The following is a 13,735-nucleotide window of genomic DNA, read 5'->3' on the forward strand; positions in this document are numbered from 1 at the left end:
CAGTCCTTCAAAATTCTGTTACAGGTTGTTTGGAACCCATCATTTGGGCCAGAATTGGTGGAATTCAATTGCGAATTCCGACAGGAATTGGGCATCGAAATTCATTCCTCTATGCCATATGTCTGAAACATTATGTAAACCAAATCCTGACCTGGAAGCCGTCATTTGCCAAATCCTCTTGCCCCTGACGCCCTCGTCTCCTTCAACCATCCCCGCCCATGAGATCTGCTGCCGCCGCCCCCGGTCAAGAGGAGCCGGGCCGCTGGAGTCCATCTCCACCAGCAGTGCATCCTTGAATCCATCTAGGCAAGGGACCCCATCATGCTCATCTCCCCAACGCCCTGACGTACCTCGTCGTCCCTGTCGGCGACTCCTCCGTTCTCCCTTTCTTCCTCATCGCTATACCGTCTCCAGTTGCTGTCTCCACTCCCCTATCTTCAATCTTCTGCTTGGAGGTATGAGCAATCTTCGGCTTGGTGGTATGAGTCGGCTTGAATGGCCTTTCACGGCCATTGGTTCGACAGCCATACTAGTAGTGTAATACATTAGTTGGTTTCCTATATACAAACCGGATGAAAAACGGATAGATTTTGGACATATTTTCAACTACCGCGGCCGATCTCCAACGTTGTTCCCATGACCGGCAGCGGTGAGCTCCGGAGGTATATGCTTCAGCGGAAAGGACGGCTCGCTTCCTGTCGCCTGATGCTTCAGTCGGAGGGGAAGGGTCCCTACGCTGCACGGACCAGGGTTGGTTTTTGGGTAAGGGGACGATGATGGCCAGCGAGAAGGCAAGACACCGGCTGTGGACGTATGCAGGCGGTTTGCGTGTCGGCGTTGGAGATGCCCTAGAGTCCTTGTACGGCGATGCTATCCATCGAAGTACTTTCTCAACGAGGTTCCTAGGCTAAATCCATGATAAATGCGAGCACCAGGACTTGAACCCTGGTGGACTGGGGATACCACTGTCCTCCTGCCATCCAACCATAGGTTGGTTCGCGAAAAAGGTCTTTTCAGACAAAATAGACGGAAATGTTATAAAGGGCATAAAATTTAGACTCAACTTTAGATAAAGAAGAAAAATATTTTTGTCAAATAGAGAAAAAAAAATAAGACAGTGTTAAAATAAGGATTTGCCGACAGGTAAGCATTTTACACGAGGAATCAAACATCTCCTCCTATGACAAGACAAGTATGTCAACATACAGTATGCTCGGAAGTGCACTTACATGTAATTGGAGTTTCAACTTCCAGAACAGAAAATCGTGTCATAATTTGACAGAAAGGAGAACTGCTATGAGCCAGGATTTGACATATTGATTGAATGAGCGGTGAGAAGTTGGAGGATTTCCATTTCATTTATTTCAGAAGTATTTGTACAATAATTGCGCTCTAAAGTAGGGGCAATATGATGCTTCCTGGCAAATGTAGTTGTATGGTAGCTGTAATCTAATCTGATGGGTGGGTATACATCCATCCATAAAAATTGTGGAGCCTGAGATCTTACTGAATCTGGCAGCCTTTGGTCTCTAGAGGGAAGAGGGCACAGGCAACTGATGCAAGAAAGAGTACAAGATCGAAGACAAACACAGCTTCTTTCTGATGACAGCTCTCTAGCAATCCTACAGCTATGAGTGGGGCAATCATGCCACCTATCCGGCCGAGAGAAGTCGCGACACCCACTCCGGTGTTCCGACATGATGAAGGGTAGATCTGGACAAGAGTAATATGCAAGGAATAAGTGTTTGCCGGCTGTGTTCTACATTGCACATCTCTATGTATTTCTGAGTAGTGAGTGCTAACTGTGTCAGATTAGCGCCAGAACGCATCATGACTCATGAACACTTAAAGTGAAGTACTATTGACCTATTTCTAATGTTATGAAGATGTGTCACTACATTGCAGATTTTTATGTTGAAAAATGGATGCGGAGTTGTTCTCATTACCGGAGTTCTTTATCCTTCTTGGTACTGTATTACATAGTCCAAATATAGTTAATATAGGAGAATATTTAACAAATATAAAGATGTGATGGAAAGCCGTGGGGAACATGAAAATTGGTTGCAACTATTTCGTGTCATTATATCTTCAAAAAAATGGCATTGAGAAATTTGTACTTGGCTACTAGGTAAATTATGTCCCTTGTTTTCTCGTAGACAGTGACATTGCAATTTCAGTTTTCAAGCATGTATTACCAGTTGGTGATCGCATAAGTTAAACATATCATCATATACAATGATACTACAGATATCTATACTAACCTCAGGGCCGTAAATATAGAGAACAGCATAACTTCCTGTGATACAAGTCCGGGCACTGAATAGAAGGACGGTTGCTAAACCTTCTTCTAGAGGTGCAGCAAGTGGTGCGATGGAAACAAGGCACAGAAAAGCAAACGCTCCCATTGACAGTTTGCGACCAACTTTGTCAACAAATAGAGCCGCCAAAATCAGACCAGGAAATTCTGTCATGGAATAAACCAAAGCTTTAGCTATTTAATTAATAAATCTTATTGATTTAGGAAATGGTATTGTTCCAGTAATCCTGAAACCAGTTTTTAATCCAAACATTCAGAGATTAAACAGGTATAGGGCGAAGACGCTTCCAAATCAAGAGCAATACTCTATCTCCCACCCCCTTGAATATCCACCATTTTTTAGATCACTCATTGATATCTAATTGTATACACGTGTCTGTGCATGCAAATGAGCTGTGAGCCTGTGACAGAAAGGTCTATGATCACATTTGTTAACCAAACTCGGTGAATCAATGGTAGAAATAAATAGATAAAAAAAATTAATACAAGATGGAAGATAATAATTGGCTATTTGTCAGAAGCTTTTTACGCACTTACCCGCAATACTTGTCACCAGGACATCTCTGTAGAGTCTGGCATCATTTCGCTGCCACAAATGCATTCCAACAGGTCCACATCTCCTTCCACCATTGCTTAGTTCCGATGTTAGCAATACTATACCATAGTAAGCAAAACAAAAGGCAAAGTAGACAAACCAAAGAAGAAGTGTAGATCTAATCAGGCTTCGTGACACAAGTGTACGGAATGCATTAATAGATCTGGATATAGAGGAGCTCATGCAAACGTCAGTTGCAGCACTATCTTGTGAAAGAATCAGCGGTACTATTGTCTCCGCATCAACAACATCATCAGACCTTCTTTGTGGGGCAACTATTAAGGTGCCAGAGGGCAGAGCCATGTTGTTCATTATTGCTATTCTCTCCAAAATAAATTGAGCATCAGCTGTTCTACCTCTTGAGCAGAGGTACCGTGGTGATTCAGGTGTTATACCATAGAAAATAAGCAGAATGAAACATGGTGTTGAAGACAACGCTATCAACCACCTCCATCCAAGTACTGGCATGATAGCCTGCAATAAGCATAGATGTCACGAGCAGTTCCAATTTCCAACCATATTTGTGTTTCCTCTGGTCAAGTGCTGATTCTTAATGATGGGAAATAACTTTTTACTAACAGAACAAAGACATGGAAAACATTCTGAAATGTATTATATGGCACATTAAACATTACTGTTAAGATCCAGGAGACTAGGATTACTATTAAACAAGTCACCTTTTTACTGTTAAATAGTTATTCTCTAGGATACTTTCCTGCTTTTAATATTAAAAGAAGAAAACCTAGAATAGCACTAATAAATAGTGTAGGCTGACAAATATGTGAAATTGTAAATTGACAGTGCAAACTGATAATTGGGCCCTAAAGGGCAGGGAAATTAAAAAATAATACCCATGCAATAAGAGCCTGAAGGATTGTTCCAAAAGTCCAAGTACAATGGAAGACAACCACCCAAGTACCCCTGTTTGCAGCAGGAACAAACTCTAGGAACCATGTACCAAGAACATGACCAGCACCCAATCCCATACCGACAATAAAGCGGAGGGTTAATAGGCACATGTAGTTAGGTGACAAAGCACTGAGAAAACCAAATATGCCAGTGACAACCGCGGTGAATAGAAAACCAATCCTGACAATGAATTTTTTTTAAAACAATCTGTTAAATTTGTTTTGGGGAATCAAATACAGACATTATGGAGTGCAACATGAATTTTCAGTTCCTTTTTTCCCTCAATAATTCAAGATGAACTTCAGTATCATTTGTACTTAGCTACACTTCTTCAAGAAAGAAGCTTGCTTTGCTTCACAGAATAAATTCACCATAATATTCCCCTAAAGTTTACTTCATATAGATGATGCATATGTATGCATTGTTTTTATTACTACAGGTGGGAGTTTGCATTCAGGGGGATAAGTTATTCTGATTTGGTTAATCCCGCAGAAACAAAAAATATCTCCGGAAATTTGTCGCTCTGACTGACAAGAGCCAATTGATAGTTCATGATATATATACCTGAATAAAACAAAAAATGTTTGTCAGATTGTTTAATATCTTGCATCTGAGTTACATGGCATGTAATAAATAGTACTGGTGAATATACCCCCCCCCCCCCATTCAGCAGGAAAAAAAGATCCTGCACTGATATAAAATATATGTTCCATAAACTACTTGTACATGAATGTACTATGGTGTAGCGTAATTTATGCAGTATGTTCAGTCCTGTACTTAGTTACCAGTGCATCTACAGATAAATTTTTTTGTTTGTTCACTGATTTCAATCTGTATATTGAAATATCTAAAACACCTTATATTTGTGATTTAGCCACAAGCCCACAACCCACAGGCATTTTATGGCCTTGAAAGATTTGCAAGATCCAGGTTTGTTGGCTTGGACCATTCAATTAGAATTTAGAAGAGGGCAGATACTACAATGACTTATCACAAGAGCCAAAGCACGCCCGACCTTCTGCCATACGAGTCCGAGATGACGCCCCCGAGGAAGCCCCCGATGATCATCCCGGCGAAGACGACGCTGGTGATGAGCCCCTCCTGCTGGCCCGAGATTCCCCACTCGTCCTTCACGGACGGGCCGACGAAGGACAGCATCATGATCTCCATGGCCTCCGCGGTCCAGCCCACGCCGGCGTAGGCCAGCACCAGCGCCTGGAACCTCCCGAAGCCCACCTGGGAGAGCGCGTCGTCCGTCGTGTAGTAGCCGCACTCCCCGCCCCTAGCCTCACTGCCTCCCGCCATTCTCTTCCAAAGAAACCGGCAGGGCAACGCGCGGCCGTGGAACGGCGGGAGACTTCGGCGCAAGCGCCGCCGGGCCGGTAGGAGAAGAGGCGCGACTCGGCGGAGGGCGGGGGGAGGTGGGTGTGGAGCCGTAGGACAAGGGCGCCCGGTGCTGTCAGTCTATCACTGTCGATGGGAAGGGCCTTGACTCCGCCCAGTGCTGTCAGCCTATCACTGTGTCTGGCGATGGGAAGGGCGTTGACTCCTTGATGAACGGCTGCCAAGAAAATGGAAAACGCTCGGGCCGGTCGCGTGCGGAGCGTGCGATCCTTTTGTGATCACCGTTCCACTTTGGGCCATGTCACCTCCCATTGGCCCACAAACTGTTCTATTTCTTTATCTCTTTCTTCCTTATCCCTCGAACTGCTTTCTCCTCCATTCCTTTTTCTCTGGTTCGTCTTCCTCTGACTCTCTCTCTCTTCCCAGCGGCTCCGTGTTGCAACTATGACCGGCCGCCATATCCCAGCGAACCTTCTCCCTAATAACACTTGATACCACCTGATAGAGGCGGGATGTCTTGACCTTTCGATGAGATGATAACAATCGATTTGGTGGAGTCAACTTCGACGATCCGACTATAAACGTGCACGACGTTGCGCCTTAGCAATCACTAAACCAATCTCCTAAGATTATTGATCACGCCGGAGCACAATCAACCTGACCACGAAGGTCTATTCCTGCAAGCAATCGAAGAACAAGCAAGTATATGATAAAAGCAATCTGAATATTGCGAGTATATATGAAGTATTGATAAATGTGAGGATCCGTAAGCGGACTTGGTCTGATCATTCGACACAAACGAAGTACACGGAGTTGCAATGGCTAACTTTTAACTAAACAAATCCCAATGAAAAAAACTACTAGATGGATCTACTTATATAGGAGCAAGGGGTGCCGGCCAAGGAGGTGGGAGGACGTCCCAAGGCAGGCTAAAACTAACCCTAGGTCGTACAAGGCCAATGGGCCCAATTGGAGGTGATGTAACACATTTAGACTTGTAGTTTGACTCAGATTCTGCTGCAGCATCAGATTGTTTCGTCCATAACTCAGCGCTCCGGACGAATTTGAAGGTGAATCCAATTGGGTTGGAAAGTGCACGAAATCTATTTTCCAACAAAAAATAATCACCCAATTCGAAGTCCGGATGAAAAAGTTATTGACATTTTGAGTCAGGTATGTCTGTGCAGTCCGAATGTGAGTAGAACGTAAGAGACTTGGACTCTATTCTTCTCTTGGGCCAAAAGTGACGTGAGAGAACTTTTTGGACAGCAGTAAACATCTCTTTCTCCTTTATTTTCATATATGGACTGTACAAATATCACATACACCTGCAATTAGACATGGCACAAAAGTTTGTGAAGTATTTTTGTCCTGGATGATATAAATAAATTATTGCATAGTTTGCATTAGAAATCACCTAAAAAATATACATGTATGCGATATGTTTGGTCATATCCAAGGTATTCATGGCCTCATCACTTCCTTTACGGTCTCCCTCACCTCCGGCCTACAACGGCTATGTAGGAATGCTCGGAACGGCGGTGGCGGCACGCTGCGGCCACATGCTTCAACTACGGCCATCGTATTCCGGCGAAGATGCAAGGTGCCGACATGCAACATGGAAATGCTACAACCGGCTACATCAGAGCTACAACAGGCACTTGGTAGAGCTGCCACCGGTGGCGCCAATTGCTACAACCGACGCCATTTTTTCTGGAACCAAAGAAAGCAGGTGTTGAAACCGTTGCGCAGCGGAGCTACAACCATGAACGCAAAATGCTACAACCGGTTCTGTTTTTTGCTGGAACCAGAGAATTTAGGGGCTTCAACTTGTGTGCGAAGGAGCTGCAACCATCACTTTAAACTGCTACGACCGACGACTGAGAAAGCTACATCCGACTTATGAAAAAGCTTCAACGGAGACGGGGTAGCTGGAGGTTGGCCTCCGTTCAGGCGCAAAAAGCTGCAACCTACAGTGAGAAAGCTACAACCGGCTTTTCAAAAAGCTTCAACTGAAGAACGGCGAGCGGCGACGATGGAAACTGCATGGCGGTGCATGGGGTGCTGCGACGGGCGTGTGGAGCGCCGACGGTGGTCGGTGGCGTTGTTGGAACCCCACCCCCGGCGGTGGTGTGGAGGCACGTCGAGCTACAAAGGCCTACAACGCTGTGGACGGATTTGTTTTTGGCCAGGACCGGCGGAGCTGCATCCAGCCTATGTGTCTGTGCGGCAAGCGACGGCGAATGGAGGCAAGCAGAGGTGTAGTGTTGCTTTGAGCTCGCGAAGATGGAGCTACGAGGAGTCGTCTCCGCGCTAGCGGCGTGTAGCTTGTTTTTTCTATCACGGGTGGCCACACATTTGCAGGAGAAACAGGAAAGAACGACGATTGAGCCAGCATCCTGTCCGTTGATTGGGATCTGATCTGATGCTCGCGCTATGACCGGCAGGATTTGGGCCGGTCGACCGGCACAGAGCACTGCCCCAAGAAAATTGCCATGGAAACGGACACTCCGGATGAACAGTAAACTCCGAAAAAATAGAAAAAAACATTCAAAAAAATTTGAATTCCTTTTGTGATAAATATTGATGAATATCTGACAAGCGGCACAATTTTTGTGATAAATTTTGATGAATATCTCACATGTGGCACAATAGCATGATGAAATACATTCATGGAGGTCTGAGCAAAAGCAATAAACTATTTTGAAAGCAGTTTGCTGTTGGGGAACGTAGTAATTTCAAAAAAATTCCTACGCACACGCAAGATCATGGTGATGCATAGCAATGAGAGGGGAGAGTATTGTCCATGTACCCTCGTAGACTGAAAGCGGAAGCGTTAGAACAACGTGGTTGATGTAGTCGTACGTCTTCACGGCCCGACTGATCAAGCACCGAAACTACGACACCTTCGAGTTCTAGCACACGTTCAGCTCGATGACGATCCCCGTACTTCGATCCAGCAGAATGTCGGGGAAGAGTTCCGTCAGCACGACGGCGTGATGACGATCTTGATGTTCTACCGTTGCAGGGCTTCGCCTAAGCACCGCTACAATATTATCAAGGAGAACTATGGTGGAGGGGGGGGCACCGCACACGACTAAGAGATCAAGAGATCAATTGTTGTCTATGGGATTCCCCCTCCCCCGTATATAAAGGAGTGGAGGAGGGGGCCGGCCAAGGGGGGTGGCGCGCCCTAGGGGGGGAGTCCAACCCCCACTAGGAGTAGGACTCCCCCCTTTCCTATTAGGAGAGGGAGAGGGAAGGAAGAGGAGGGAGGGATTCGGATTGGGCATGGGGGGGCCTCCTTCGCTCCTTTCCCCTCCTTTCCACTAAGGCCCAATAAGGCCCATATACCTCCCGGGGGGTTCCGATAACCTCCCGGAGCTCCGATATTGTCCCAATCTCACCCGAAATCTTTCTGGTGTCCAAATATAGTCGTCCAATATATCGATCTTTATGTCTCGATCATTTCGAGACTCCTCGTCATGTCCGTGATCACATCCGGGACTCCAAACAACCTTCGGTACATCAAAACTCATAAACTCATAATAAAATTGTCAACGAAACCTTAAGCGTGCGGACCCTATGGGTTCGAGAACTATGTAGACATGACCGAGACATGTTTCCGGTCAATAACCAATAGTGGAACCTGGATGCTCATATTGGCTCCTACATATTCTACGAAGATCTTTATCGGTCAAACCGCATAACAACATACGTTGTTCCCTTTGTCATCGGTATGTTACTTGCCCGAGATTCGATCATCGGTATCCCAATACCTAGTTCAATCTCGTTACCGGCAAGTCTATTTACTCGTTACGTAATGCATCATTCCGTAACTAACTCATTAGCTACATTTCTTGCAAGGCTTATAGTGATGTGCATTACCGAGAGGGCCCATAGATACCTCTCCGACAATGGGAGTGACAAAACCTAATCTCGAAATACGCCAACTCAACATGTACCTTTGGAGACACCTGTAGAGCTCCTTTATAATCACCCAGTTACGTTGTGACGTTTGGTAGCACACAAAGTGTTCCTCCGGTAAACGGGAGTTGCATAATCTCATAGTTGTAGGAACATGTATAAGTCATGAAGAAAGCAATAGCAACATACTAAACGATCAAGTGCTAAGCTAACGAAATGGGTCATGTCAATCACATCATTCTCCTAATGATGTGATCCCGTTAATCAAATGACAACTCATGTCTATGGTTAGGAAACATAACCATCTTTGATTAATGAGCTAGTCAAGTAGAGGCATACTAGTGACTTTAAGTTTGTCTATGTATTCACACATGTATCATGTTTCCGGTTAATATAATTCTAGCATGAATAATAAACATTTATCATGATATGAGGAAATAAATAATAACTTTATTATTGCCTCTAGGGCATATTTCCTTCAGTCTCCCACTTGCACTAGAGTCAATAATCTAGCTTACACAGTAATGATTCTAACACCCATGGAGTCTTGGTGCTGATCATGTTTTGCTCGTGGAAGAGGCTTAATCAACGGGTTTGCAACATTCAGATCCGTATGTATCTTGCAAATCTCTATGTCTCCCACCTGGACTTGGTCCCGGATGGAATTGAAGCGTCTCTTGATGTGCTTGGTCCTCTTGTGAAATCTGGATTTCTTTGCCAAGGCAATTGCACCAGTATTGTCACAGAATATCTTCATTGGTCCCGATGCACTAGGTATGACACCTAGATCGGAAATGAACTCCTTCATCCAGACTCCTTCATTTGCTGCTTCCGAAGCAGCTATGTACTCCGCTTCGCATGTAGATCCCGCCACGACGCTTTGTTAAGAACTGCACCAACTGACAGCTCCAACGTTCAATATAAACACGTATCTGGTTTGCGATTTAGAATCGTCCGGATCAGTCTCAAAGCTTGCATCGACGTAACCATTTACGACTAGCTCTTTGTCACCTCCATAAACGAGAAACAAATCCTTAGTCCTTTTCAGGTATTTCAGGATGTTCTTGACCGCTGTCCAGTGATCCACTCCTGGATTACTTTGGTACCTCCCTGCCAAACTTATTGCTAAGCATACGTCAGGTCTGGTACACAGCATTGCATACATGATAGAGCCTATGGCTGAAGCATAGGGAACATCTTTCATTTTCTCTCTATCTTCTGCTGTGGTCGGGCATTGAGTCTGACTCAACTTCACACCTTGTAATACAGGCAAGAACCCTTTCTTTGCCTGATTCATTTTGAACTTCTTCAAAACTTTATCAAGGTATGTGCTTTGTGAAAGTCCAATTAAGCGTCTTGATCTATCTCTTTAGATCTTGATGCCCAATATGTAAGCAGCTTCACCGAGGTCTTTCATTGAAAAACTTTTATTCAAGTATCCCTTTATGCTATCCAGAAATTCTATATCATTTCCAATCAACAATATGTCATCTACATATAATATCAGAAACGCTACAGAGCTCCCACTCACTTTCTTGTAAATATAGGCTTTTCCAAAAGTCTGTATAAAACCATATGCTTTGATCACACTATCAAAGCGTTTATTCCAACTCCGAGAGGCTTGCACTGGTCCATAAATGGATCGCTGGAGCTTGCACACTTTGTTAGCACCTTTTGGATCGACAAAACCTTCCGGTTGCATCATATACAACTCTTCTTTGAGAAATTCATTCAGGAATGCAGTTTTGACATCCATTTGCCATATTTCATAATCATAAAATGCAGCAATTGCTAACATGATTCGGACAGACTTAAGCATTGCTACGGGTGATAAAGTCTCATCGTAGTCAACCCCTTGAACTTGTCGAAAACCTTTCGCAACAAGTCGAGCTTTGTAGATAGTTACATTACCATCAGCGCCAGTCTTCTTCTTGAAGATCCATTTATTCTCGATGGCTTGCCGATCATCGGGCAAGTCAACCAAAGTCCATACTTTGTTCTCATACATGGATCCCATCTCAGATTTCATGGCCTCAAGCCATTTTGCGGAAGGGCTCATCATCGCTTCCTCATAGTTCGTAGGTTCGCCATGGTCAAGTAACATGACTTCCAGAATAGGATTACCGTACCACTCTGGTGTGGATCTTACTCTGGTTGACCTACGAGGTTCGGTAGTAACTTGATCTGAAGTTTCATGATCAATATCATTAGCTTCCTCACTGATTGGTGTAGTTGTCACAGGAACCGGTTCTTGTGATCAACTACTTTCCAATAAGGGAGTAAGTACAGTTACCTCATCAAGTTATACTTTCCTCCCACTCACTTCTTTCGAGAGAAACTCCTCTAGAAAGGATCCGAATTTAGCAACAAAAATCTTGTCCTCGGATCTGTGATAGAAGGTGTATCCAATAATCTCTTTTGGGTATCCTATGAAGACACATTTCTCCGATTTGGGTTCGAGCTTATCTGGTTGAAGTTTCTTCACATAAGCATCGCAGCCCCAAACTTTAAGAAACGACAACTTTGGTTTCTTGACAAACCATAGTTCATAAGGCGTTGTCTCAACGGATTTTGATGGTACCCTATTTAACGTGAATGCGGTCGTCTCTAAAGCATAACCCCAAAACGATAGCGGTAAATTAGTAAGAGACATCATAGATCGCACCATATCTAGTAAAGTACGATTACGACGTTCGGACACACCATTTCGTTGTGGTGTTTTGGGTGGCGTGAGTTGCGAAACTATTCCGCATTGCTTCAAATGTAAACCAAACTCATAACTCAAATATTCTCCTCCACGATCAGATCGTAGAAACTTTATTTTCTTGTTACGATGATTTTCCACTTCACTATGAAATTCTTTGAATTTTTCAAATGTTTCAGACTTGTGTTTCATCAAGTAGATATACCCATATCTGCTTAAATCATCTGTGAAGGTGAGAAAATAACGATACTCGCCGCGAGCCTCAATATTCATCGAACCACATACATCAGTATGTATGATTTCCAACAAACTAGTTGCTCGCTCCATATTTCCGGAGGACGACGTTTTAGTCATCTTGCCCACGAGGCACGGTTCACAAGTACCAAGTGATTCATAATCAAGTGATTCCATAAATCCATCAGTATAGAGTTTCTTCATGCGCTTTACACCAATATGACCCAAACGGCAGTGCCACAAATTAGTTGCACTATCATTATTAACTCTGCATCTTTTGGCTTCAACATTATGAATATGTGTATCACTACTATAGAGATTTAATAAAAATAGACCACTCTTCAAGGGTGCATGACCATAAAAGATATTACTCATATAAATAGAACAACCATTATTCTCAGATTTAAATGAATAACCGTCTCGCATCAAACAAGATCCAGATATAAGGTTCATGCTTAACGCTGGCAACAAATAATAATTATTCAGGTCTAAAACTAATCCCGAAGGTAGATGTAGAGGTAGCGTGCCGACCGTGATCACATCGACTTTGGAACCATTTCCCACGCGCATCGTCACCTCGTCCTTAGCCAACCTTCGCTTAATCCGTAGTCCCTGTTTCAAGTTGCAAATATTAGCAACAGAACCAGTATCAAATACCCAGGTGCTACTGCGAGCATTAGTAAGGTACACATCAATAACATGTATATCACATATACCTTTGTTCACCTTGCCATCCTTCTTATCCGCCAAATACTTGGGGCAGTTCCGCTTCCAGTGTCCAGTCTGCTTGCAGTAGAAGCACTCAGTCTCAGGCTTAGGTCCAGATTTGGGTTTCTTCTCTTGAGCAGCAACTTGTTTGTTGTTCTTCTTGAAGTTCCCCTTCTTCTTCCCTTTACCCTTTTTCTTGAAACTGGTGGTCTTATTGACCATCAACACTTGATGCTCCTTCTTGATTTCTACCTCCGCAGCCTTTAGCATTGCAAAGAGCTCGGGAATAGTCTTGTCCATCCCTTGCATATTATAGTTCATCACGAAGCTCTTATAGCTTGGTGGCAGTGATTGAAGAATTCTGTCAATGACACTATCATTAGGAAGATTAACTCCCAGTTGAATCAAGTGATTATTATACCCAGACATTTTGAGTATATGTTCACTGACAGAACTATTCTCCTCCATCTTACAGCTATAGAACTTATTGGAGACTTCATATCTCTCAATCCGGGCATTTTCTTGAAATATTAACTTCAACTCCTAGAACATCTCATATGCTCCATGACGTTCAAAACATCGTTGAAGACCCGGTTCTAAGCCGTAAAGCATGGCACACTGAACTATCGAGTATTCATCAGCTTTGCTCTGCCAGACGTTCTTAACGTCGTAAGTTGCATCTGCAGCAGGCCTGGCACCTAGCGGTGCTTCCATGATGTAATTATTCTGTGCAGCAATGAGGATAATCCTCAAGTTACGGACCCAGTCCGTGTAATTGCTACCATCATCTTCCAACTTAGCTTTCTCAAGGAACACATTAAAATTCAACGGAACAATAGCACGAGCCATCTATCTACAACAAACATAGACAAGCAAAATACTATTAGGTACTAAGTTCATGATAAATTTAAGTTCAAATAATCATATTACTAAAGAACTTCCACTTAGACAGACATCTCTCTAGTCATCTAAGTGATCACGTGATCCAAATCAACTA

At 43.7% G+C, this 13,735-nt stretch overlaps 1 protein-coding gene across 2 annotated transcripts; it reads right to left on the reverse strand.

The window, feature by feature from the left end:
* Positions 1 to 1,324: 1,324 nt before the first annotated feature.
* Positions 1,325 to 5,530, reverse strand: LOC123044479 (organic cation/carnitine transporter 7). Of its 2 annotated transcripts, none has more exons than XM_044467217.1 (5): positions 4,837 to 5,467; positions 3,764 to 4,001; positions 2,855 to 3,386; positions 2,262 to 2,464; positions 1,325 to 1,713 (listed from the first exon to the last, which is right to left on the reverse strand). In XM_044467217.1, exons 1-5 carry the CDS (start codon positions 5,124 to 5,126, stop codon positions 1,504 to 1,506), a joined length of 1,473 nt encoding a protein of 490 aa, XP_044323152.1. In that variant the 5' UTR covers positions 5,127 to 5,467; the 3' UTR covers positions 1,325 to 1,503. The 2 variants fall into 2 exon arrangements, 1 of the variants encoding a protein (XP_044323152.1); XR_006420115.1 differs by having other exon boundaries at positions 1,625 to 1,713; positions 2,262 to 2,718; positions 4,837 to 5,530.
* Positions 5,531 to 13,735: the final 8,205 nt, after the last annotated feature.

This window comes from Triticum aestivum, chromosome 2B (genome assembly GCF_018294505.1).
Source record: "Triticum aestivum cultivar Chinese Spring chromosome 2B, IWGSC CS RefSeq v2.1, whole genome shotgun sequence".
NCBI lineage: Eukaryota > Viridiplantae > Streptophyta > Magnoliopsida > Poales > Poaceae > Triticum > Triticum aestivum.